This window comes from Chanodichthys erythropterus, chromosome 6 (genome assembly GCF_024489055.1).
Source record: "Chanodichthys erythropterus isolate Z2021 chromosome 6, ASM2448905v1, whole genome shotgun sequence".
Lineage (NCBI taxonomy): Eukaryota > Metazoa > Chordata > Actinopteri > Cypriniformes > Xenocyprididae > Chanodichthys > Chanodichthys erythropterus.
This window is the reverse complement of record NC_090226.1, coordinates 1,327,250-1,354,420: the sequence shown is the minus strand read 5'-3', so window position 1 is coordinate 1,354,420 and position 27,171 is coordinate 1,327,250. Positions and strand designations below refer to the sequence as shown.

The following is a 27,171-nucleotide window of genomic DNA, read 5'->3' as shown; positions in this document are numbered from 1 at the left end:
ACATAAACATCTTGGATGACATGGGGGTGAGGAAATTATCAGGACATCTTAACTAAGTGAACTAAATGTGCATATAAATTTGGGACACAACTCTTATCATAATATCATCAACTTCCTGCAGTCAGCAAAAGATGTGCGGTGCAAAACGCCACGTTTCCTGTGGTGTCACGCGTCTTTGAATCCAGCGCATGTAATCATTTTCACCAAGCGACTACCCTATAGCAACTGCTCGTCCAAATGACATTAAATCACAGGTTTTTAAGCTGCAACTGATGCTTTATAAAGCAGACACAGGTCAGTCTGTGCATCTAACGGTGAGCGGACGAAAAGCAGGACATCCTCTCAGCTCACACTGACCTTTGACCCCGCAGTGATTAGGCTACTTTAAAATATAAACACGCTGATAATTGTGGTCAGCTCTCACTCATTGAGAGCATTCCTTCAGATAAGACCCGATGGTCTTTGAACTTCTGCCGTTCAAACACAAGCACAGCTGTTGCAGGTAGGGCTGCTTTCCATTTAGACTCTGTATATTAGTCGGCATTTTATGTTTTGAGTGTGTCGATACACCGTCTACGGTGAACAGAGCATTCTGGGTTGATGATTGATAGAATACCAATAATTATGTAATATATTTAAGCTGATAACCAGTGAAATATAAGCAATATTTGCCACCTTAAACTGTTTTCTTGTTTTCTTTCTTAATATAATGTCAAATAGTTACATTTATCAATGTTAACTGTGAGGCCTATAATAGAATACTGAAATATATCAAATGTTAAATGTAATATTAATTCTTATTATCATCATCATCATTAATGGCTTCGATCACGTTGTTTTGTGCGACTATTAAGCTTAAAATGCTACACTTATGTTCAAAATTATGCAAAATTAAGTATTTCATCATGATATTCCACAACAGAACAGACTGAATGAAGGTCTAATTAATTTGGCATAAATGATTAATCAATATGACTGATAATCACACCCTTTATGGGAGGTTAATGATTCTCTAAACTATCAGCGTTGCATCTGGGGCAGAAAGCACTCGTTGAAACTTATTGATTGGTTTGTTTTGCTTTTTAAGTGAAATCCTTCCTTTTTCTTCATTGTGATGCCATCCCATTCCTCATTTACTCATTCTTAATGTGTTGATCTGTAGATATTCTGTAGATCATCAGTGGCTGATTTAACAGCTAATGTTTTATTAAATAAAGATTTTTTTCTGCAATTAAAACCGTTCACTGTAATCACACAGATCGTGGCTGGTGTGTGTTATCGCACAGACGGCTAATACTTGGTTTCTTTAAGAGAGCAGCAAAAATTTGACATTGGCATGACAGAAAAAGGCATGTACCCGCAAAAAAAACGTTGCGTAATAGTGAAGAGTGCTTTAGTCAGAGCAGACGTCTGTCTGTGTGACGCTCAGGCTGAAAGTTCGCTGAAGTTGGTGTATGAAGTTTGAAGGATCAACAAATCTTAACAGCTCTGAAACAGTTCAGGAAAGGTAAGAGCAGAGTACTTTCTGACTGATTTTGTTTCAGTGTATACTGTGCTGTCGCTTCACTAACTAACTTCAGTACTGGATGTGTCAACACAGAAATATTTAATCATACAAAACCGGCAAAATGATGTGTCAGTTTCAGTTAAAGGATCTGAAATCTCACTTCAAATCGTATTTGATACTATAAAATTATATTTTGCTTAAGTTATAAGATCATTAAGAACAATTGAGTTTTTTTATATATATATTATATATATATATATATATATATATATATATTATTATATATATATATATATATATATATATATATATATATATATATATATATATATATAAAATACACAGTACAGTCCAAACGTTTGGAACCACTAAGATTTTTAATTTTTTTAAAAGAAGTTTCATCTGCTCACCAAGGCTACATTTATTTAATTAAAAAAAAATTAAAAAACAGTAATATTGTGAAATATTATTACAATTTAAAATAACTGTGTACTATTTAAATATATTTGACAAAGTAATTTATTCCTGTGATCAAAACTGAATTTTCAGCATCATTACTCCAGTCTTCAGTGTCACATGATCCTTCAGAAATCATTCTAATATGCATTCTAACAGATGAAACTTCTTTTAAAAATATTAAAAATCTTAGTGGTTCCAAACTTTTGGACTGTACTGTATATATTAGTAAAATTATTTTAAAGACATTTAACATATCCGCCTCCAATTCACAGTAAAAACAAATCTTAATTGTCATGAAAATAATGTCAAAATGTGAAACATTAAAAAAGCATAAAAGGCTTTATTTTCATTATGCAAAGTATTATATCTAATTTTTCTTCTGTTGAATTTAGGGTCAAATATTACCTGGATATATTTCATCCTAATATCTATGGAAGCTAAAAAAAAGAATAAAAAAAAAAAGATAATTGCGACTTTTTATCTCACAATTCTGACTTTATTTCTCGCAGAGAGTTATAAATTATAACTCAAAATTCTGAGTGGGAAAAAAGTCAGATAAAATGTCGCAATTACCTTCTTTATTTTTATTTTTTTTTTTAACTTTGTACCAGAAACGACACTAAAAAATGCTGGGTTAAAAACAACCCAGGTTGGGTTGAAAATGGTCAAACCCAGCGGGGTTGAAGCAGGCTCTGGAGCGAACTCATGGCTTGAAGCAGGCTCTGTAATGCAGTGTTTCCCAACCCTGTTCCTGGAAGCTCACCAACACTGCACATTTTGCATGTCTCTCTAATCAGACACACCTGATTCAAGTCATCAGCTCATTAGTAGAGACTCCAAGACCTGAAATGGGTGTGTCAGACAAAGGAGACATGCAAAATGCGCAGTGTTGGTGTGCCTCCAGGAACAGGTTTGGGAAACACTGCTGTAATGAATTCATGGACTGGATCAGGCTCTGGAGTGGACTCTCAAACTGAAGCACAGTGCATGGCCCAAACAGACCAGATGTCCAGCGCCGTAAAGGGGAGTGAATTTCTCACTGGAACCACCTCTGAAACCACAGTAGATATACTAGCTGTTCGCACTGACAACAATGGTGTGTCTTCAAGGCTCAAACACCTTGGTGTTGCCTTAATGTCTTCATGTGCAACATTAATGATGACCGGAAACACAGGCGTGGTGTCCATAACGGCTGAAGGCTCTGACGTGGCGGTCATGATGTGGAAGGCTCTGACGTGGCGGCCATGACATGAAAGTCTCTGACGTGGCGGCCATGATGTGAAAGGCTCTGACGTGGCGGCCATGACGTGAAAGGCTCTGATTTGGCGGCCATGACGTGAAAGGCTCTGATTTGGCGGCCATGACGTGAAAGGCTCTGATTTGGCGGCCATGACGTGAAAGGCTCTGACGTGGCAACCATGACGTGAAAGGCTCTGACGTGGCGGCCATGACGTGAAAGGCTCTGACGTGGCGGCCATGACGTGAAAGGCTCTGACGTGGCGGCCATGACGTGAAAGGCTCTGATTTGGCGGCCATGACGTGAAAGGCTCTGACGTGGCGGCCATGACGTGAAAGGCTCTGACGTGGCGACCATGACGTGAAAGGCTCTGACGTGGCGGCCATGACGTGAAAGGCTCTGATTCGGCGGCCATGACGTGAAAGGCTCTGATGTGGCGGCCATGACGTGAAAGGCTCTGACGTGGCGGCCATGACATGAAAGGCTCTGACGTGGCGGCCATGATGTGAAAGGCTCTGACATGGCGGCCATGGCGTGATAGGCTCTGATTTGGTGGCCATGACGTGAAAGGCTCTGACGTGGTGGCCATGACGTGAAAGGCTCTGATTCGGCGGCCATGACGTGAAAGGCTCTGATTCAGCGGCATGATGTGAAAGGCTCTGACATGGCGGCCATGACGTGAAAGGCTCTGACATGGCGGCCATGACGTGAAAGGCTCTGACGTCATGGCCATGACGTGAAAGGCTCTGATGTGGTGGTCATGACGTGAAAGGCTCTGACATGGTGGCCATGATGGTTGAAGGCTCTAGCGTGGCATCTGAAGGCTCTGGTGTGGTGGCCATGTTGATTGATAGAAGACTCTAGTATGGCAGCCATGTTGTGAACAGGCTTTGCTGTGGAAACCACAGGACAGGAAGGTACAGACAACACAGGACTAGCGATCATTAGAACTGGGCATGCTAGTGACTGTGATAGGCTCCAGTGGCCATGAAGCTTGGCCTGATGTGTTTAGGTGATTTTTCACCATGTTTAGGTGATTTTTCCTCTCTTTGGAAAAGTGACTTTACAGGTTTGTTTAGTCCATGACAATAGAAGAGCATCCTTCCAGTTTATACAATTGGCTAAAGCAAAGAATTAAGCAGTGTATTCATCAATGGTACAAATACCCTAACGAAGGAACAAAATTTCTTCTGCTGGATCCGTGTTTGGTCAGTCGTTCTGTAATGAATGGGCATTCAGGCAGGCAAAGGTAACTGGCATAAACAATGAACAAAGTAACTGGCATAAACACGATAAACCAGAGAATCTGCATTCAGTGACTAACAGATCAAGTGAAACACCAGGGCTAATTATACACAAGACAAGCTTAACAAGGTAACGAGGTTGTGGTTAATTGTAATAGGAACACATGAGGGTAGCTATGGAAGCTAAGAAGGGAAAGACAAATGTTGCAAAACGTTTTTTAAATGGAAATGGTGCTGCGTTGAACACCCTGTTCTGATGACACAAGAGTTGCAACTATGGCAGCTGAGAAGGCAATTCTTTTTGTTCTTTTTGAAGAACTGATATCCTATATTTTTATTTTACTATAAAACTCTTACGACAAACATGTCTTCTAATATCTTCAATTACTGCGTATACCGAGCTGCAGTGGACACATTTGTAAAGGACTTTACTTTGACCCATTGTGCGAGCTGTCTCTTTAATACTATGTGGTTTATATACATGTTTCCATGCAATCAACGACATGCAGTAACATGTCGTTCAACCCGGAAACTGTAGCAAAACATTGCGCAGGTAAACATGAAATGAACAGAGCAAAAGATGACACACAGGACTTCAAAATGAGAGTCAAAGACAGACACGGGGAACACAGACAGGGATTGTGACACAAACCCTGGGTTAAAGGTGCCCTAGATTCAAAAATTGAATTTATCTCGGCATAGCTAAATAACAAGAGTTCAGTACATGGAAATGACATACAGGGAGTCCCAAACTCCATTGTTTCCTCCTTCTTATATAAATCTCATTTGCTTAAAAGACCTCCGAAGAACAAGCGAATCTCAACATAACACCGACTGTTACGTAACAATCGGGGTATACGCCCCCAATATTTGCATATGCTAGCCCATGTTCCCACTATTATGAAAGGCATTAGACAAGGGCAGGCAGTATTAACGTCTGGATCTGTGCACAGCTGAATCATCAGACTAGGTAAGCAAGCAAGAACAATAGCAAAAAATGGCAGATGGAGCAATAATAACTGACATGATTCATGATAACATGATATTTTTAGTGATATTTGTAAATTGTCTTTCTAAATGTTTCGTTAGCATGTTGCTAATGTACTGTTAAATGAGGTTAAAGTTACCATCGTTTCTTACTGTATTCACAGAGACAAGAGCCGTCGCTATTTTCATTATTAAACACTTGCAGTCTGTATAATTCATAAACACAACTTCATTCTTTATAAATCTCCAACAGTGTAGCTTTAGCCGTTAGCCACTGAGCACTATCAAACTCATTCAGAATCAATGTAAACATCAAAATAAACACTGTACTTACTCGATTAGACATGCTGCATGACGAACACTTTGTAAAGATCCATTTTGAGTTTGAACTTTTTTTATGTTGTTTAAGGCAAGCGCCAGCTCTGTGGGCGTGGAGCACCAGATTTAAAGGGCCACACACCCTGAATCGGCTCATTTCTAATTATGCCACAAAAAAATGAATTAAAAACAAATCTATGGGGTATTTTGAGCTGAAACTTCACAGACACATTCAGGGGACACCTTAGACTTATATTACATCTTTAAAAAAAAAGTTCTAGGGCACCTTTAAAACAACCCAATCGCTGGGTTTGTCAATTTTCAACCCAACTTGGGTTGTTTTTAACTCAGCATTTTTTTTAAGCTTCCATGAATATCAAATCTGTCATGAGTACAAAAACAATCTTTATTCTGTAAAAGCAAGGCCAGGGAAATATTTTTTAGCCGTTTTACAAATAAAAAAATAAAATTTTCATGTGGTGATAGAATAGTGTATCAGTCAGGCCGACTAATCACATAAATATCATGTGAACAAAGTGTTCTTTTTCATCTCATTTGCCACCAAAACAGCTATATTATGGTTATTTTGGCCATTGGAAAACCATTATTTGTCAATACATCAGTTGACTAGATTACCTTTGTATTGTTTGTAGTTCCAAAGGAGGAAATCAGCCATCAACACATTGAGATCCGCAGCTCTCTCAGCACAAGTGTTTTCAGGGTTATTTTTAGGATGTTTACACACAGTTACTCTGAAACGACAGTGCAGAAGAGACTATCTTACAGTCACATGCTTCCTGAACTCAATCTCACTCAACAAACCCACTATTAGCTTTGTTTTGATTGGTGTATTAGTTCACGGTTTCATTGTCTTCCAACAGAATGGGCGTAAAAGATATGTGTCAGTCATGTTTCCCAGATGTTATAGGAGAGATGAACAAATGAGTTATCACTGAGATCTCTTCCCTCTGGGACAGAACACTTGAATCAGCTTGAAACTGTATGACCAGCTGTGCAGTGAAACATGTCGCATCTTGCAGTGAAAAGTATTTTATCCAGATACGCGAGTCTGTAAAAGAATCTCAAAGGCTGTTGTTGGGTGGAGGATTTTAATGATTGTGTATTCAGGGCTATAAATAGTAAAGGGCACTAAGGTCAGTCGTTTACATGCATATCCTCATGGCTTTAAAAGTTTATTAGTGACAAAGATTACTATTACTTGTTCTTAAGGTCAGTGATTTGACCAAACCTCCACTCTAAAAAGTAACTCAGGTTACCACAACTTAAATAAATGCATGGTTGCAAGATAATTTATTGTTTTAATTAAACCTTTTAAGTTGCAAACATTATTTTGTAGAGTTCTGCTGACATAATAATGTTGATCATTACATTAACTTAATATCATCTGTAATTTAAACTCACATTTCTGCATTAATTGGCTTTTTTTTTGTAAATTAGGTTGTCGTAACTTAAGTAAATTGTAGTAAATTGTCTTTATAACTTTGGAAATTAGGCAGCAAGCTTTGCATAGAACTGGATAAGGAGAATAAATGTTGAAATTAAGTGTTAAACGTATTTGTTTTTAGTGAAGCGACTTAATTTTTTTGAGTAATCAACTTAAAAATTTGTGTTTATGCTAGAAATTATTAAGTTCCTCAAACTCAATGTAGGTTGTTGGTTGAATGTAAATTCACTCAAAGTTGTCAAAGCTCAAAAAAACATTATTGTTGAGCTCTGAAAGAGATTAATTAATTTTAATTACTAAACAACCGGACAAAGACAGATAATGAATGTCCTTAAAGCAACACCCTTTCAAATAATGTTAAAAACACGCCTCATTTAGGGATAGGGCCAATTAAAATATGCATTATGAGATATTAATTACAGTATGAGTAATGCAACTTATCCCTAGTTATTATTTTATGAACATAAATAATGATTATAAATAAACTATGATAACCAAAAGTTTCAGAATAATCAAGTTAGATTTATTTATATAAGCTAGTGCTTTATACAAGACAGCTTCATGTTTATAAAGCAAAACAATAACAGTATTAATGTTGAAAAGTTATGAAAGTGAATATAATTATTGTAAAGCAGCTCTAAGGTCAGTGTTGATTCAATTCCAATAATAGTGTCGATGTTGCAAAGTTTCTGTCTTTAAAGCAACATATAAGTCTGTATAATACATTAATTGAGCCCGTTTTGCCACTAGAGGGCTGCATCAGCACAATTAATTCATCCAGCTGGAGATTCATACACAATTCCATCACTGCCATCAAACACTCGGTACCATTTGAACTGTGCTCTATTCATCAATGGCCGCTTGCAATGTCATCATCTACACTTGTGACAAACTCCTCCAAAGAAGAGAAAACGCAGAAATAATTCTGAATATTTTTACCTTTGATTATAAATGTTGTTGCATCGGTCAAGAACGGAAAGAGGCCAGTGATGGAAAAAAAATGGAAAGATCTATGGAAGGGTCAAGCAATAATAAAAAATAAAACCATCTTGAGATTAAAGTCATTATGATGCGAGATTAAACTTGTTATATTTCAAGAAAAAAAGTCTAAATACAATGTTGAGAATAAAATCATTAAATTTCTTGCACATGAATGGACAAATACACAAAACTATGGCAAAAGTTGGAATCGAGAATTGTGAAATTATGCTCTTTAAAGTGCTATTCCTACTTATTCTTTCAATAACAAAGATATCAGCTTTAGCTAATTATAACCGAATATAATTATATAAAGCTTATATCTTTGTTATTGAAAAAAAGACAAATATAGCTTGACTAAGTGATCCAATTCATGTATTTTATCAGTATGAAATTAACACTGTCTCGACATTTCATTTAGATTTTTTCTCGAAATTTAACAAGTTATCTCGAAACGCAATGACTTTATTCTCAACATTTTATTTTGACTTTTTCTAGAAATGTAACAAGTTTTTTTTCTTGAAACACGGCATTGTTCTCAAAATTTTAAAAGTTTAATCTCGCATTCTAATGACTTTAATCTCATATGGTTTTATTTTTTTATTATTGCTTGGCCCTAATCCTCTTCCGTAAGAATCACTAAAAGTCCTCATGATTTTTTTTCATTAATTTGAGTGATGAAAAACAACAATATTCATGCTGAAGATAAAGATAGGCTCATAGGATTAGTCGTCTCATAGGGTATTGTAGTTTCATAAACATAATATTTTTAATTTATCTTTAAATAATCATTTTTAAGTATAACGGATACTTTACACCATGAATTTTGATTGGTCAATACATTGTTCTTGGCTAAAATACACTCGTAGCAACTGAATAAACAATAAAAACTTAATTAATTTGCTTATTAAGATTATTTTAATAATAATGAGCAACTTTAATAATGTAACAATTAATATTTTACATTTTTTAATAATTCAGTGTCATTTTTGGAAAAATATAACACCATTATTTTATTATTATTTATTTTTAGTAAGGATGCACGATATAATCGGCCACTATATCGGTATCGGCCGATACATGTGCATTTTTAATGTTATCATTATCGGCCCGATAAGAAAATTTGGCCGAGATATTAAGAGACTGAGACACTTCACTGTTCACCATTATGGTTTTGAATTGCTTGAAATATGATTGAAATCACTTCCAAAAGGAAAATACTGTAAAAGTCTGTCATATCGGCAACTGTACATAAAATTATAATGAGAACATTATAATTGTGTGTTTGGACATGGATGTTAATGGTAGTGAGACTTTTGTTTTTATAATCAGGCTCTCAAAAACGATATAACAATTTGTATTTAGATTTATCGGCCAATATATCGGTTATCGGCTTTCAAATATAAAGAGTTATCGGTATTCGGTGCATCCCTAATTTTTAGTATATTATTTTTAATATTATATATTCAATGAGTATTACAGTATTTTCATATATACCCTCCATCTGTGAAAGGGTGTGGCGGCGCTGCTTGCTGTAATTTAAATGTTTTCCATGGATGATTTTGCCAAGTATTTCTGTCAGCTCTTATCTGCAAAACATTTCTGTGGGGAGATCATTCCATAAATTGGATTGTTTCCATCATAACTTATACGACGTGCTGTTAGCCAAAAACAACTGTTGTAATATCAGCAGTCCAGGTCATATCTCACGTTCACCTTAAATAATTGCCTGTTGGAGACGTTTTAGCCTGTCAGAAGGAATTTGGGTTGCTGAAGCCTCTATATCTCTGATGATATTGAACGCCTGGTACAGCACAAGCGGACAGGTTCATCAGAAAGTTCAGCGGTGGTGCAAATGTGTCTACTAGAGACCTCAGCTGAACTTATTACTCATGATCATGACCTGTGGAGAAAAGGCGCACTTCCCATATCGACATTAGTCTTGTGATCAGTTTTGGCCGCTTCAGCATTTTTAAGATGCAACCCTTAGGTTTCATTCTTGAGGCCTCATAAATAGTGTCTGTATGCATAATACTCATTTTACAACACAAACCCCAGTGGAGAAGTGGTATTAACATGGCATGGCATCTTGCGCATAAAAGCCATTGGCATGCCAGCAGATAGTGGGATGTGCCACTAAAACTTGTGACATGCCGATGGATTGCGTCATGTGCTTTTGAAATGGTTACGGAGCCTGTTGCCACATGTTGTGGCTTATTATATTATAACCACGTATTCAATTATAGGCCTATCTATATTTATTTAGATCAATATCAGACTATGATTACTTGTTCTTGTTAGAGTCTAACTTACAAATACATAATAAACTAAACTCAATTCAACTGAAATACATGTGCAACTGACTGACTACATGTTTGAAAAATATTACTGATTTGTAAATAAGTTTAATTGTTATTTATTTAAAAAAAAAAAAACACTAAATTGGGCTATTTATTTGGGATTTTGGGTCACAGTTAAGTCAGTATAGCTGCTGAACCAGTCAGTCACTAATGGAGGAGCCACAACATATGGCGACAAGTTCCGCAACATCTTCCGTGACACATGATGCAATCCATCGGCACGTGTCACAAGATTTAGTGGTACATGCAAATGAAAACTGGATGTGCACATGACAATAGGCTTGTTTGAGATGAGCCTAGCCTGCAGTGAGGGGAGGAGGTAAAAAAGTGCAGGCAAGACGGACAGTTCAAAGAGATCAAAGGCAGATATCGCGGGATTCACTCTTGTGCGCGGTGTTGCTGATGTAATTTAAGTTTTGTTGCTTTTATATGAAAATAAACATAATGAACAATACATGCAAAGTACTTGTTATTTATTTCCATTCGAAAGATGTGTGTATCAATCATTTTTACTTAAATTATAGACATGTCATTTATAAAAAAAAAATATAAAACAACAATCACATAACCCATCGCAGAGAGATCGCATCGCATCGCACCATCAGAGAGTTTGGTAAAGTCGCACATTATTTTTTACACATAAAAACATGATATTAGAGTATTAAAATCGAACATTTTAAAAGAGATCAATACATCACGGTTGTTTAAACCAATAAGCATAAAGCTGTGTCGTCATCAAGTCGTTTCCCATCGTGCTTTTGGTCAGCGCAGTCGGTGGAGAGCAACTGCGCTCGACTGCAGAATCCGGTGAGGCCGCCTCGCCCTCGTGAGAGGTTTTTGATACACGTCGGCTGGCATGACATCAGAGCAAGGAGGCCCACCCTCGGACACATTTCTACACGGCATGCATCTTGTGGTGATCGGTTCTGCGCAGAATTTGCTCATCTCAAACAAGCCTAATGGCTTCTCTTCTTTTCTCTGTCATTATCTTACGCAGGTGACGCAGTAACAACTTCCGTGTTTACGTCCGAATGCTGGCTCAGTATTGGCCAAAGCTGATCACGTGATCAGCACAACGCATGCATGTGATGCTGACGCAGGAGTCGGCCAATAATGAGTCGGCATTCTGACGTAGAACCTGGAAGCGCTGGATGTAAACAACGTATGAGAATAACACACTGCAGTCACATGACTGTTTTAACGATGTCTTTCTGGACCTTGAAAGTGTTGATTATATTGCTGTCTATGGATCAAAAATATCTTAATTTGTGTTCCGAAGATGAACGAAGGTCTTACGGGTTTGGCGACATGAGGGAGAGTAATTAATGACAGAATTTTAATTTTTAGGTGAACTAACCCTTTAATACAACCTACTGGTTCAGTGGGGTCATTTAGTCAATTATTAGTGTTTTTAATTTTATATATATATATATATATATATATATATATATATATATATATATATATATATATATATATATATATAATATTAAAAGGCATAGTCTGTAACTTTTGGCCTTCTAGCAGTTAAAAAACTAAATTCTGTGCATTATGCGGAAGAACGTTGTTTTTGGTTGTGCTTCGTGACTGCGGATAATTATTTATGATTATTTCTCATAACTACAAAGAGAGAGAGATTATCCATGAAACATTCACTACTTGGATTAAGAGATATAACTAGTTTAGATGGAAAGGATCTCAAGCTGACTAACTGAAGACGCGGTACTGTAGCTTTATCCGTATAAACACAGTCCTTCTTTTAAAATAAATTCCAGCACAAATACTACAACCATAATGAAATGAGCTTCACAACAGATAATGCTTTACAATGAACTGCATATGACAAGTTTATCTGTTCAATAAAACACATTACTCACCTGTAAAAACAGCATAATCTCCGCGCCGCTTTTACAACATTTCGAATCCCTCAATTCCCGCCATCTTCCGAAAGCCAAGCTGATGTTGATTCTGGTTTTATTACGAGCTCTGTCGCGTTCTCTCTCCGCCAGCAGACTCTCCTCTGTTCGGCGATTGTTCAATAAAACGGGTGATTTCCCGGAGGCTGAAGATTTATCGACTCCATCGCTGCGTCCCAATGTCCATAATATCCATCCTTAATAGTATGTGAGATTAAAATAAGTATGTCCCAAAGCATAGTTTGTTGAAAAGAGTATGCCAAAGGTCCCCGGATGGTCTACTATTTCCAGTAGATTTTTGAAGTGTGGATCTGTGAAAGGCTAATATTGCCCACAACCCATTGCATTGGATGAGGATTCAGTTCGGAACTACAAACACGAGTAAAAAGTGTTAAAAAACTACAAAACATGGCGGATATGCGCGATCAACGCTGAGAGGTTTGAGTGACTAATAATCACCTGATAGAAAATATTTATTTAATGTTATCTGTGTTATTTTTCATTAACTTTATGCATATGAAGAGAGTTCTCCACATGATGAAAGACCCGCGACTGCAGATCAACGTGCTGCATTTCTCTCCGATACGGTAGGAAATGAGCTAAATGAAATGTGGAGGATGTAAGATGATTGACAGGCCAGTTTACGGTGACAGGATGCGACAGAGAGCAAAAACGCGATTGTATGGCGTGATAGTATGTCCCAAAGCTTGTCTACTCTTTTGCAACACACTCAAATGTAAGTACTTTTTGTTCACAAAAAGAGTACATACTTTAGGGCGTAGTACAAGTAGGCGAATTGGGACGCAGCAAAAGTCTTTTGTCGCTCGTGACAACAAACCTGCCACTCCCACACCAGAGGGATATGACGAGCCATGCGCATGTGAGTGATGTATAGGCAATTTCCCGCGTAAATCAACCCGACAGGTTTAAAATTAAACCTACCATACTGAATCAGGATAAGATAAAACAAGTTTTGGAAGAAGAAATGATGATAAGTTACATAGTGTATTTTTAATATAAATATGAAATAAAAATAATTATAAAATAATGATTAAAAAACAAAATAATAAAATAAATGTATACTTTTTATGTCTTCTGAACATTTATGTTTTATCCTGTGCTTCATTGTTGAGAAATTTCCCACTGAATTTCAGTGGTTTATGTTGTTTTGCAGAAGCGTTTCAGTGTGTGTGTGTGTGTGTGTGTGTGTGTCTGGGTGTTCAGATAAGGGTGTCGCTGCATATGCATGAGGAGGGCGGAGTCAGATAAGGGTTATTTCACTCATCTTTACTGCAGCTGTACAGAGAGCAATAATACAGTAGTGCTCGCCGGTGTAAGTACAGGATTTGTGTGTCAGTAAGTAGCCTATTTCACTTCACTTTTTCTTATTGCAATTATTTGCAGTGATTATGAAACTCTAGTTATGACTCTTTTCACTGGTTAGTTAAGACTGAATGTTATGGAATAACTTTTTTGAAAGTTTTGTTTATATTCTTGCACAATATATGATGTGTTTATTATTTTGTATATTTTATTTAATTCCAATTATGATTCCTGTCCATTGTAGAGGATGAGGATTGAATATTAGTCAAATTAATTCCAAAAGTTCAAAAAATAAGAAATTAAAGGCCTAGTTTGCATAATGAAATGAAGCCTGTTTTTAAAACTGTTTATTATTTATTTGTGAATAAAAACGGAAATGAAAGGTTTTTGAAAATTGAAAGTTTTGTTTATATTCTTGCATGAATTTTGTATTGTTTTATTTTTATGTATGTTATGTTGTTATATTATGCATGTTATAATTATGATTGTACTTTAATGAATGTTAGAAAGTGATATTTTTTCATTGAACACTTTTTTCACCTTTTCCATTTTCGTCACTTTTTTTTTTTTTGTCATATATCTGAACATGTCCGTGTTCCTTCCAGGTGCTTGAACGACAAAATCCAGTGTCATTATTCTGAATCTCACAGACATGGACCCTCAGGTGCCCAAAGACAAGTAAGTGGAACATCAGTTTAAGGCTTATCTCGCTGTTTTGCGAGCCATGACTCGAGATAGTCAGATAACAAGAACAAAATGAGATTCTTGTGTGAGTTTCACTGCTGAATGTTTACATTACCATGAAATTTTTGTGAAAATTATAAAAAAAAGATGTCACCGCTAGCTAGCAACTTTAAAAACACAAACACACATTTGCAGGGAAAGAGTTAATCTCCTCAAAGAACTTTGTACAATGTAGATTTTAAGTAAACCTTCATTCTGGTGCTTCAAAACCCAATAAACCAAAACACTGATCTGCATTAGCGAAATATTCTCATTCCTGTGTCTCTTCTCATGACAGATATAATGGCGTGTGGTGGATTTTCTTCATGCTGGGGTTGGGAACGCTGCTGCCGTGGAATTTCTTCATGACAGCCACCGTGGTAACTTTGCTTGTTGCTTCAGATATTTCTCGTGAGAAGTACATGTAAAGTGGTTTGGTTTTTGCCATAGTCGACCAGAAATGCTGACAAAGTGTTGCAATGCAGCAAAAGCAATAACTGCACTCTCAAAAACAGCCGATACGTATCTCTGTTCTATCTGTTTATCTTGTAGTATTTCACCAGTCGCCTCGCAGACCCTTTAAATGAAGCAAACTTCTCAGCCAACGCGACTGAAGAAGCCCCACGGAGCGTCTTACAGGCCAAGTTTAATAATGTGATGACGCTGTGTGCAATGGTTCCTCTGCTGGTGTTCACCTGCCTCAACTCGGCCCTTCACCAGAGGTGAGACTCAATAGTCAACACTCAAATGCGTCCGTTAATTCCTTAACAGGATAATTCAATCTCTAAACTGAGATTTGAATCTCTAGAATTCCTCAGAAGATCAGGATCGCAGGGAGTCTGGCGGCCATTCTGCTGGTGTTTTTGCTGACTGCCATCCTGGTGAAAGTAGACTTGGAGCCGCTGCCGTTCTTCATCATCACCATGATTAAAATCATCTGCATCAACTGTGAGGCTCTGCAACGAATGCATGCTTCCATTTCCATTCAAACTTAACGAACTAACTTATTTAAATCAACATGGCATTTGATTGAGAACAATATTACTTATTTATTCTCTATTCTCTAAAATCTTTTTTCACTCTGAAATATGATGTGGAAGCAGAATCCCAGAAAACAGGGATCGATCTCAGAACTCTAGCTAACATGAAGGTTCTCTCAAAGTAGTTTTTCAAGTAATTTTATTTGTAGAATTCAGAAACCCTTGTTATTAGCGACACCGGTGGCCGTTAAGTGAACTGCAGCAGAAACTTCCTGCTCGTGATTGCATACATAACGTACACTGACTGAAAGCTTCAAAGCTTGATAATCACACCTAAGTTCTGGTTCTTTCTTTGCATGTAAAAGAAGTTTGAAACCTTTGCAGCGATATGCTAACGAACATCCCGACGCCGTCCACGCTGCTGAGAGAAACAGTTAGATGAATATGTAAAATATGTAAAAATAAACATAAACACAACAAAAATGACAGCGGTGAGAAAACAGCAGTTCAAAAATCATCTGATCATAGTGATGTGGATATGTTTGAACCAGCTCTGAGATTCACCGGCATCATGTCGACAGATGAGATAATTAAAATTACACTGATACTTTGATCATTAAAGTATATTTTGAGACTATAGACTAGATCTGATACATTTTCATATTACAGTACAGAATGCTTGTTCAGTTATCCGGAAAGCGAAGCTCTCAGTGTAGCCGTCACATCCTTTTGATTTTCCCGGCAAAAACAACTCGAGACTTTCAAACAGTTTACAGTCTTTCATAGACAACCTAGTAAGTTTTGTTTTTTAAATTTGTTATAAGCTGTTCACACATTGGTCATAAAAAGAGATTAATATATAGCCCCTTTAATAAAAACATTTGTTCAAAGTTATCAGGTCTTTAATAATTACGGAGCACCGGACATGACATGCAGGAAAAAAATAGTAGGCTAAATTCGTTCCCTTGATTTACTAAAACTTGTGCACGATTTACTATTTCGTTCCCTCAATTTACTAAAACATGTGCACGATTTACTATTTCGTTCCCTCAATTTACTAAAACATGTGCACGATTTACTATTTCATTCCCTCAATTTACTAAATTGTGCACACGATTTACTATTTCATTCCCTCGATTTACTAAATTGTGCGCACGATTTACTATTTCATTCCCTCGATTTACTAAATTGTGCACACGATTTACTATTTCGTTCCCTCAATTTACTAAATTGTGCACACGATTTACTATTTCATTCCCTCGATTTACTAAATTGTGCACACGATTTACTATTTCGTTCCTTCGATTTACTAAAGCATGCGCATGATTTACTATTTCATTCCCTCGATTTACTAAATTGTGCACACGATTTACTATTTCGTTCCTTCGATTTACTAAAGCATGCGCACGATTTACTATTTCGTTCCCTCAATTTACTAAACTGTGCGCACGATTTACTATTTCGTTCCCTCAATTTACTAAATTGTGCGCACGATTTACTATTTCGTTCCCTCGATTTACTAAATTGTGCACACGATTTACTATTTCGTTCCCTCGATTTACTAAATTCTGCACACGATTTACTATTTCATTCCCTCGATTTATTAAATTGTGCACACGATTTACTATTTCGTTCCTTCGATTTACTAAATTGTGCACACGATTTACTATTTCATTCCCTCGATTTACTAAATTCTGCACACGATTTACTTTTTCATTCCCTCGATTTATTAAATTGTGCACACGATTTACTATTTCGTTCCCTCAATTTACTAAATTGTGCGCACGATTTACTATTTCATTCCCTCGATTTACTAAATTGTGCACACGATTTACTATTTCGTTCCCTCGATTTACTAAATTGTGCACACGATTTACTATTTCATTCCCTCGATTTATTAAATTGTGCACACGATTTACTATTTCGTTCCTTCGATTTACTAAATTGTGCACACGATTTACTATTTCATTCCCTCGATTTACTAAATTCTGCACACGATTTACTATTTCATTCCCTCGATTTATTAAATTGTGCACACGATTTACTATTTCGTTCCCTCAATTTACTAAATTGTGCGCACGATTTACTATTTCATTCCCTCGATTTACTAAATTGTGCACACGATTTACTATTTCATTCCCTCGATTTACTAAATTGTGCACACGATTTACTATTTCGTTCCTTCGATTTACTAAAGCATGCGCACGATTTACTATTTCGTTCCCTCAATTTACTAAAACGTGCACAATTTACTATTTCATTCCCTCGATTTACTAAATTGTGCGCACGATTTACTATTTCATTCCCTCGATTTACTAAATTGTGCACACGATTTACTATTTCGTTCCCTCAATTTACTAAAACGTGCACAATTTACTATTTCATTCCCTCGATTTACTAAATTGTGCACACGATTTACTATTTCGTTCCTTCGATTTACTAAAGCATGCGCACGATTTACTATTTCATTCCCTCAATTTACTAAATTGTGCGCACGATTTACTATTTCGTTCCTTCGATTTACTAAAGCATGCGCACGATTTACTATTTCGTTCCCTCAATTTACTAAAACGTGCACAATTTACTATTTCATTCCCTCGATTTACTAAATTGTGCACACGATTTACTATTTCGTTCCTTCGATTTACTAAAGCATGCGCACGATTTACTATTTCGTTCCCTCAATTTACTAAAACGTGCACAATTTACTATTTCGTTCCCTCGATTTACTAAATTGTGCGCACGATTTACTAATTTGTTCCTTCGATTTACTAAAACGTGCGCATTATTTACTATTTCGTTCCCTCAATTTACTAAAACGTGCACGATTTACTATTTTGTTCCCTTGATTTACTGAAACGTGCGAATTATTTACTATTTCGTTCCCTCAATTTACTAAATCATGCGCACGATTTACAATTTCGTTCCTACGATTTACTAAAATGTGCGCACGATTTACTAATTCTTTCCCTCAGTTTACTAAATCATGCGCACATTTCATTAAATCGAGGGAACGAAATAGTAAATCGTGCGCACAATTTAGTAAATCGTAGGAACGAAATTGTAAATCGTGCGCATGATTTAGTAAATTGAGGGAACGAAATAGTAAATAATTCGCACGTTTCATTAAATCGAGGGAACGAAATAGTAAATCGTGCGCACAATTTTTTTTTCTTGCACGTCATGTTCTCTTTATTTAGAAACTGTGTAAAGCCGTGTGTGTATGTGGTGTTGTTCCCAGCGTTCGGAGCCGTCCTGCAGGGAAGTCTCTTTGGAATGGCCGGCCTTCTTCCAGCTTCCTACACGACACCCATCATGAGCGGACAAGGCCTCGCAGGAACCTTCGCTGCGTTCGCCATGATCTGTGCCATCGCCAGTGAGTCTTTAATTACACAAAAACATCATTTCAATGAAAAAACAAGCAAAAGTTATATGCACTAATGCATCTATGGTGCAAGACACACTTCAAATAACACATTATTTTATTGAAGAATAAATATATTCACATTTCTTTATTTTAGGTCCCTTAAAACAAAGCAATTAATATCACAGATGCATTAAAGATGAAAGTTTCCTTTAATTTTGTGATTTTCTCTCTCAGGTGGTTCTGCTTTACATGACAGCGCATTTGGATACTTCATCACAGCGTGCGTCGTTATCGGCCTCGCAATCGCATCGTACATCGCCCTTCCTAAACTGGTAAGATCCGAGTGGCTGGGAAAATCCGAAGGCGTTGATTTAAAGCACGAAACATTTACAATATGTGTGCTGTTTCTCGTCTGTAGGTGTTTTTCCAGTACTATCAGGAGAGTCAGCAGAACAAACCAGCTGAGGATGAAGAGAACAAGATGAATCTGCTGAAGAAAGGTGAGGTCACGTAATTCAGATCAGATGTTGCTGCACAATGTGTCTGAATTTTATAGTCAAACACATATTGGTTTGAATGTACTTCTGCAGATCAGCAGCAGAGCGCTGGAGACAACGACAAGCAAACACCTTCCATGCTGGCCATCTTTAAGAAGGTAAACGCACAGCTGCAGCAACGCCCTAGAGTCATGGCAGTGAGTCTTGCACAGGTAAAAGTTTAATTTTTTCCTGTATTTCTCTCTTCAGATCTGGGTCATGGCTCTCTCTGTGTGTTTCGCCTTCACGATCACCATCGGCACGTTTCCGGCAGTCACTGTGGATGTGAAATCAACCATCGCTGATGGAGGAGCGTGGGGTGAGAGTGTGAGATTCACTAGAGATCAGCACTTCTCGCCAGCATAGGAAAAAGAGCATGCTTTGGTAGATCATAATTATGACATAAAAAGTCAAAAGTATGACATACTAAGTCAAAAGTCATAATTCTGAGATTAAAAAAATAAAGTTATGACAAAATGTCATTTGACATACTAAGCTATATATGAGATAGTAGAAATTATGACAAGATATTTGACTTATGCCATAATTTTGTCTTTTTAATCTCATAATTATGATTTAGTGCATCAATTTCGACTTTATCTCATAAATATAGCTTGTCATATTTGACGTGTCATAATTTGTATGTCATAATTATGAGATAAAAGTCATGACTTACTAAGTCATAATTGAGATAAATCGAAATAAGTAAAAAAAAATTCAAAGAATTAAAATTATAACATACTATCATTACTGACTTAGTCATAATTATGAGATAAAAAAGAAAAATTGACATACTAAGTCATAATTTCATTTTTAATCTCATAATTACTGTCATACTTATGGCATAAAAAGGTGAAAAAAGATGAAATATGACCAAACAAATCTGAATTATGAGATAAAAAGTCAAAATTGACACTAAAATTATGAAATAGATTGAAATAAGTTTAAAAAAATTGAAATTATGATATACCAAGTCATAATTATGAGATTAAAAAGGTGAAATTATGACAAAAAAAGTCAGAATTATAAGATACAAAGTCAATTGACTTTTATCTCATAATTCTGACTTGTTATAATTTCAAATTTTATTGGCATAAAAAGTAAACTATGACATACTAAGCATAATTATGAGATACAAATACTAAAATTATGAGTTAAATATGCCATAATTGACATATTAAGTCATAATTATTTGATAAAAAAGTAAAAAATTATGACATGCTAAGTCATTATGAGATTAAAAAGTTGAAATTATGACAAAGACAAAATTATGAAAAACTTTTATGTCATAATTATGATTGATTTATCTCAAAATGATGATTTACCAAAGCACGATTTGTTTTTCTCTGATGTGGCAGGAATGTGCTTCCGTACAGTAGATCATGTGTTTGAAAATTATTAGACAGCAGGAAAAAACAAATTCAAATATGAAAATAACCATAAAGTGTTTGTGTAGTGAATTATGCCTGAAAACCAAGAAACATTTTGAAACCAAACAAGACTGTAAATCACTTTCTGCTGCTGTTTATGCATTTACAATATGAGCAGTTCAGGAGAATATTAATACACTTCAGTGTTTGAATGTGAAGAATGAATATGATGAAACTCTCTCTCTTCAGAGATGTACTTCATCCCAGTGTCTTGCTTCCTGTTCTTCAATGTGTTTGACTGGGCCGGCCGCAGTCTGACCGCAGTGTGTATGTGGGTAAGAAACATTCATGCATCTTCCTGTGTCTTAAAAACAGTGTTTGGACACTGAAGTCAGATCAATGTCTCAAATGCTGCATTTTCAACATTTACAAACTTCTTTTCCCCAAATGTTTTGATTGTGTTTATGCATCCTTTAATTTGATATTTTGTATCTAATTCTAACTCTGACTAAAGTGTTCAAACACTTGTAGAGGTATATTCAGATTTCTGCAGAAGAATAAAGACATTCTAGGGAGGATCATACAAATAATATTTTGTTGATACATGGATATTGTGAGTGAAGTGAACATTAAATCACACAGATGTGCATGAGTCTCAGAATAGCAGGTGGGAGGATTTACTTACAGTAATAAATTCAGATGACTGGATGGATATTGGTTTGTGCATTGAAATTCAGTGCAGCTGTTTCATGCAAAACACAAATGCTATTTTATGCATATTATATTTTCACCTCTCTCTCTCTCGGTCAGCCTGGTAAAGACAGTAAGCTGCTGCCGGCTCTGATAGTGGCACGTGTGATATTCGTCCCTCTCTTCATGCTCTGTAACGTCCAGCCTCGCTCCAATCTGCCCGTCTACTTCTTACACGACGGCTGGTTCATCGCCTTCATGATCCTCTTCGCCTTTTCCAATGGATATCTGGCCAGTCTGTGCATGTGCTTCGGACCCAAGTGAGTAGAGGACACATCCACCTAACATGACAACACTTCCTTTGCTAACATTAGGTAACGCTTAGGTAATACGGTAACACTTCATGGTTACACTTTACTTTAAGGTGTCTTTGTTACACTGTAATTATACATTTAATTACTGAGTAATATTAAGTAACTAAATGTACTTAGGATAGGGTTAGTTGCATGTAATTATGCATAATTAATAGTTATTGCTATAGTAACTACATGTAACATGTAACAATGACACTAAAATAAAGGGTTACACTTTATTTTAAGGTGTCTGTTACACTGTAATTATTTAATTACTGAGTAATATTACGTAACTACATGTACTTAGGATAGGGTTAGTTCGTGTAATTATGCATAATTAATAGTTATTGCTATAGTAACTACATGTAACATGTAACAATGACTGTATAATAAAGGGTTACACTTTATTTTAAGGTGTCTTTGTTACACTGTAATTATACATTTAATTACTGAGTAATATTAAGTAACTACATGTACTTAGGATAGGGTTAGTTCGTGTAATTATGCATAATTAATAGTTATTACTATAGTAACTACATGTAACATGTAACAATGACTGTATAATAAAGGGTTACACTTTATTTTAAGGTGTCTTTGTTACACTGTAATTATTTAATTACTGAGTAATATTACGTAACTACATGTACTTAGGATAGGGTTAGTTCGTGTAATTATGCATAATTAATAGTTATTACTACAGTAACGACATGTAACGTAACAATGACACTAAAATAACGGGTTACACTTTACTTTAAGGTGTCTGTTACACTAATTATACATTTAATTACTGAGTAACTAAATGTACTTAGGATAGGGTTAGTTCGTGTAATTATGCATAATTAATAGTTATTACTATAGTAACTACATGTAACGTAACAATGACTATAATAAAGGGTTACACTTTATTTTAAGGTGTCTGTTACACTGTAATTATACATTTAATTAATGAGTAATATTAAGTAACTACAAATACTTAGGATAGGGTTAGTTGCATGTAATTATGCATAATTAATAGTTATTACTACAGTAACGACATGTAACAATGACACTAAAATAAAGGGTTACACTTTACTTTAAGGTGTCTGTTACACTGTAATTATACATTTAATTACTGAGTAATATTAAGTAACTAAATGTACTTAGGATAGGGTTAGTTGCATGTAATTATGCATAATTAATAGTTATTACTATAGTAACTACATGTAACATGTAACAATGACTGTATAATAAAGGGTTACACTTTATTTTAAGGAGTCTTTGTTACACTGTAATTATTTAATTACTGAGTAATATTACGTAACTACATGTACTTAGGATAGGGTTAGTTGCATGTAATTATGCATAATTAATAGTTATTACTAAAGTAACTTCATGTAACATGTAACAATGACTGTATAATAAAGGGTTACACTTTATTTTAAGGTGTCTTTGTTGCACTGTAATTATACATTTAATTACTGAGTAATATTAAGTAACTACAAATACTTAGGATAGGGTTAGTTGCATGTAATTATGCATAATTAATAGTTATTACTAAAGTAACTTCATGTAACATGTAACAATGACTGTATAATAAAGGGTTACACTTTACTTTAACGTGTCTTTGTTGCACTGTAATTATTTAATTACTGAGTAATATTAAGTAATTTCATGTACTTAGTATAGGGTTAGGATTAGGGTTTCGTTTAGGGTTAGTTGCATGTAATTATGCATAATTTATAGTTACCCACTTTATTTTAGTGTCCTTGTTATATGTTACATGTAGTAATTAATATTAATTGTATATAATTACATGCAACGGAACTTAACCGCACCCTACATGTAGTTAATTATTATTACTCAGAACTTGTAATGTATTACACTGTAACACAGACACCTTAAACCATAAAGGGTTACAGTTACACTGTAATTATACTTTTAAGTACTGAGTAATGTTAATTAACTACATTTACTTACTGTAGGTTTAGGATTAGGGTTTGGGGTCAGTTGCATATAATTATGCATAATTTATAGTTATTACTAAAGTAACTGAACAATGACACTAAAATAAAGTGTTAGCATTCTCTATTTATATTATATGAATTTATCATTATTTAAAGTCATCATGAAAGGGAAATTGTGTACGTCTTTTCTTCCCTATTGTGATATCTGAGTGAAACGCTTTGCAAACAAGAACAAATGTAGGGCTTGTGGAATTGATTGAATGGTTGTTGTTTGCTATTGGTGGATCTCATGTGAGGGACGGGTCGCCCCGCCCTTGTCATCAGAGAAGAGATGTCAGTGCCAGAGGAAGTTATTCTGATTCAAGAACTGTTGATTCAACAATTTTACAATAGACTCAGTCACTTATGAGCGTATCCCTTGTTTTTGTCACAGGAAGGTGGATCCAAGCGAGGCGGAGACGGCCGGAGCGATCATGGCCTTCTTCCTGTCTCTCGGTCTCGCTCTCGGAGCGTCTCTGTCGTTTCTGTTCCGCGGGCTCGTCTGAAGTCTTGACACGCCCAGATGAGACTGAATGAGCGTTACAGCTGCTCTCACATCGTACAGTCATCTGACAGTCCAGAGCAGCTCAAAACAAGACCTGATTTTGAACGGATGGTCACATGATGAATGTACAGTACAGATCCCACCAGATGAGAGCTACACTGGAGGCTTTGAATCTGTTTTAATAAACTCTTAATGCCCATAACGTAAAGAACTTAAAGTTTACACTACCATTCAAAGGTGTTTTTGGGAGGGAAAGAAGTTAATATTTTTATTCAGCAAGGGCATATTGATCAAAAGTGACAGTAAAAACATTTATAATGTTACAAAGGATTCTATTTTAAATAAATACTGTAGTTTTAAACTTTCTATTCATCAAAGAAAAACTAAAGTATGGTTTCCACAAAAAATATGAAGCAGCAAAAACTGTCAACATTGATAATAACCAGAAATGCTGCTGAAAAAAATCAGCTTTGCATCACAGATATAAATTGCATTTTAAAATATATTAAAATAGAAAAACAGCTATTTTAAATTGTAATAATATTTCACTATTTTTACTGTATTTTTTGATCATACAAATACAGCCTTGATGAGCAGAAGAGACAAAAACATTAAACTCTGACCCTAAACTTTTGAACGGTAGTGTATATTAGTATTACTACTATTGTTATTGTTTAAGAATATTGTTTAAGAGTGTTTTTGAACACATTTTACATGAATAGTTCACTCAAAATGAGTTTTTGAATGTGAACTATTTGTTTTTAATCACAGCTTCCTCAAAGATAGAATTATCACAGCACATTTAAGACAAAACAGTACGTCACTTTTTATAATATTCAAATCTTATTTTTTCTAATATAAGTTTATGTAAAGGCAAATATTGTATTGTAGCCATTTTTAATAATCAGATGAAGCTGAAATGCATTATGATATTATAGTATTTAACTCATCAATGTGAAGTTTTCAAGTTAAGTGCATACGATCAAACCAACTCTACCTCGTACCATATCAAACCACTTTTTTCCTCTACACTACATCATTCTTTGGAAGAGAAGACACCAAAGTGCAAAATATTATATGCTTAATTATTAATAAAAACTTGTTTGCTTCTGCATTGATCTCCATCCTTGTTTGTGTCCTAGTTGCACCAAAACCCTCAAGAATGGCCTACATATAGAAAATGTCTATTCTGAGAGACAAACAGCATGATTGATACGAGTTTGTCGTTTTCAAAAAGCATTAAAACTATTCATTTCAAGGAGTAATATTTCACAGCATGTGTCCTCTTGAGGTTGAAACCGAATGTTGTGACATCACAGCCGAAACATGAGATGCCTGTGGTCTGTCTCAGAAAGCAGATGACAGACGCTGGGGAAGTTACAGTGAAACTTAACAACTCGCAACCAGAAATGTGTCACTGTCAACAACACGAGAAGATATTTTGAAGGATGTTGGTAACCAGACAGTTGACTTCCATAGTAGGAAGAAAAAATTCTATGGAAGTCAATGGCTACCGTCATCGGTCTGGTTGCAAACATTCTTCAGAAGATCTTTTGTGCTCAGCAGAACAAAGAAACACTCGTACAGGTTTGAATACTTGAGGGTGAATAAATGACAGAATTTTAAGTTTTTGGGTAAACTATCCCATTAAGACTCAGTCTTAAAGGATTAGTTCACTTTTAAATGAAAATTAGCCCAAGCTTTACTCACCCTCAAGCCATAGGTGTATATGACTTTCTTCTTTGAATCACCTTCCATATTCGACTTCCGAATAAAGTGTAAAACTCTCGTAGTTCAGAAAGCTTACGCTATATCCTATGCCTTCCCTATTCAACTTATGGAAAAAGTGTAACTGACGTGACGCCAGTTTACACTTTCTTCTTAAAGGTGCAGTATGTAATAATTCTGTCCACTAGAGGTCTATTCAAAACAAAGGCGTAGTTTGATGATGCCAAGTTTGAGCACAGAATTTTGGGACATGTGGTCTTCATCTCAACATACGGTGCAAATTAACAGGGATTGACTCGGGAAGAAATCATGTTCATGGATGTGATTATTAACGTTACTGTAGTGTGAAGCAGAGCAGGAGTGAGTGTTGTGGAGCTGAACGAGGAGCTGGAGCGATTGATCAACACAAGCGTCACGAGCAGCGGGACTTTTATTATGACACAGTCACCGCTTCCGCTTTTCCGGTCATGAGTATGAGGTAACGCAGCTCTGTTTATCATATTAGATACATTTGAGTGTTGAAAATGATGTTATAACGTTACTCTGTGCGTTCACTCGGCGGCTGCTGTGAGACACTGTTACACACTGCAGTAAGATAGATCCATTTTACAATATCAGATTAAATGCTGGATGATTGTGTTGATAAATGACATGCAGTTCATTTTAAAACATATTGTATGATGGAGAAAAAAGACTAAACGTGTTGAGCTATATAACAACAATTAGTTTTCTGTCTATAAATATATCAAAACAGTTGTTCTCTTGCCTATTAAAATATGTAATATTTTAAAGCGTCTTTGGTGTTTTCATGGTTTCTACAAAATAAAAATGGAAACCGAGGGTGACGCGGGTATGACGCCATTGACAGGCGACTCCTCACACGTCCCGGAGCCTTGGTTAAAATTGCAATTTTCTCACGATTTACAATTAGTTGCAAACATTGTAAGTACTCAAGTGAACAAAATATATAACACTGGCCTAGTGGTTTTACAGCAGAAATCTTACATATTGCACCTTTAAGTTGAATACGGAAGGCGGTCTGGCTGAAGCTAGATATTTTACTTTATAATCATTTGTTAAATATGGATTTTTTTTTAACACAAACGCATCACTTCGTTTCAGAAGGACTTTATTAACCCCCCA

General features: G+C 35.7%; 1 protein-coding gene across 4 annotated transcripts; it reads left to right on the top strand.

The window, feature by feature from the left end:
* The first annotated feature begins 271 nt into the window (after positions 1-271).
* Positions 272-25,406, top strand: slc29a1b (solute carrier family 29 member 1b). 4 transcript variants are annotated; one of them, XM_067387675.1, is made up of 14 exons: positions 272-502; positions 13,696-13,827; positions 14,400-14,472; positions 14,816-14,897; positions 15,070-15,239; positions 15,326-15,465; positions 18,739-18,873; positions 19,099-19,196; positions 19,283-19,364; positions 19,455-19,519; positions 19,611-19,719; positions 21,020-21,105; positions 21,581-21,780; positions 24,190-25,406. In XM_067387675.1, the coding sequence occupies exons 3-14, from the start codon at positions 14,447-14,449 to the stop codon at positions 24,299-24,301; spliced, it is 1,305 nt and encodes a 434-aa protein (XP_067243776.1). In that variant the 5' UTR covers positions 272-502; positions 13,696-13,827; positions 14,400-14,446; the 3' UTR covers positions 24,302-25,406. The 4 variants fall into 4 exon arrangements, with proteins under 4 accessions (XP_067243776.1, XP_067243780.1, XP_067243777.1 ...); XM_067387679.1 differs by lacking the exon at positions 13,696-13,827; XM_067387676.1 differs by lacking the exons at positions 272-502; positions 13,696-13,827 and adding an exon at positions 1,058-1,507.
* The last annotated feature ends 1,765 nt before the right edge of the window (positions 25,407-27,171 follow it).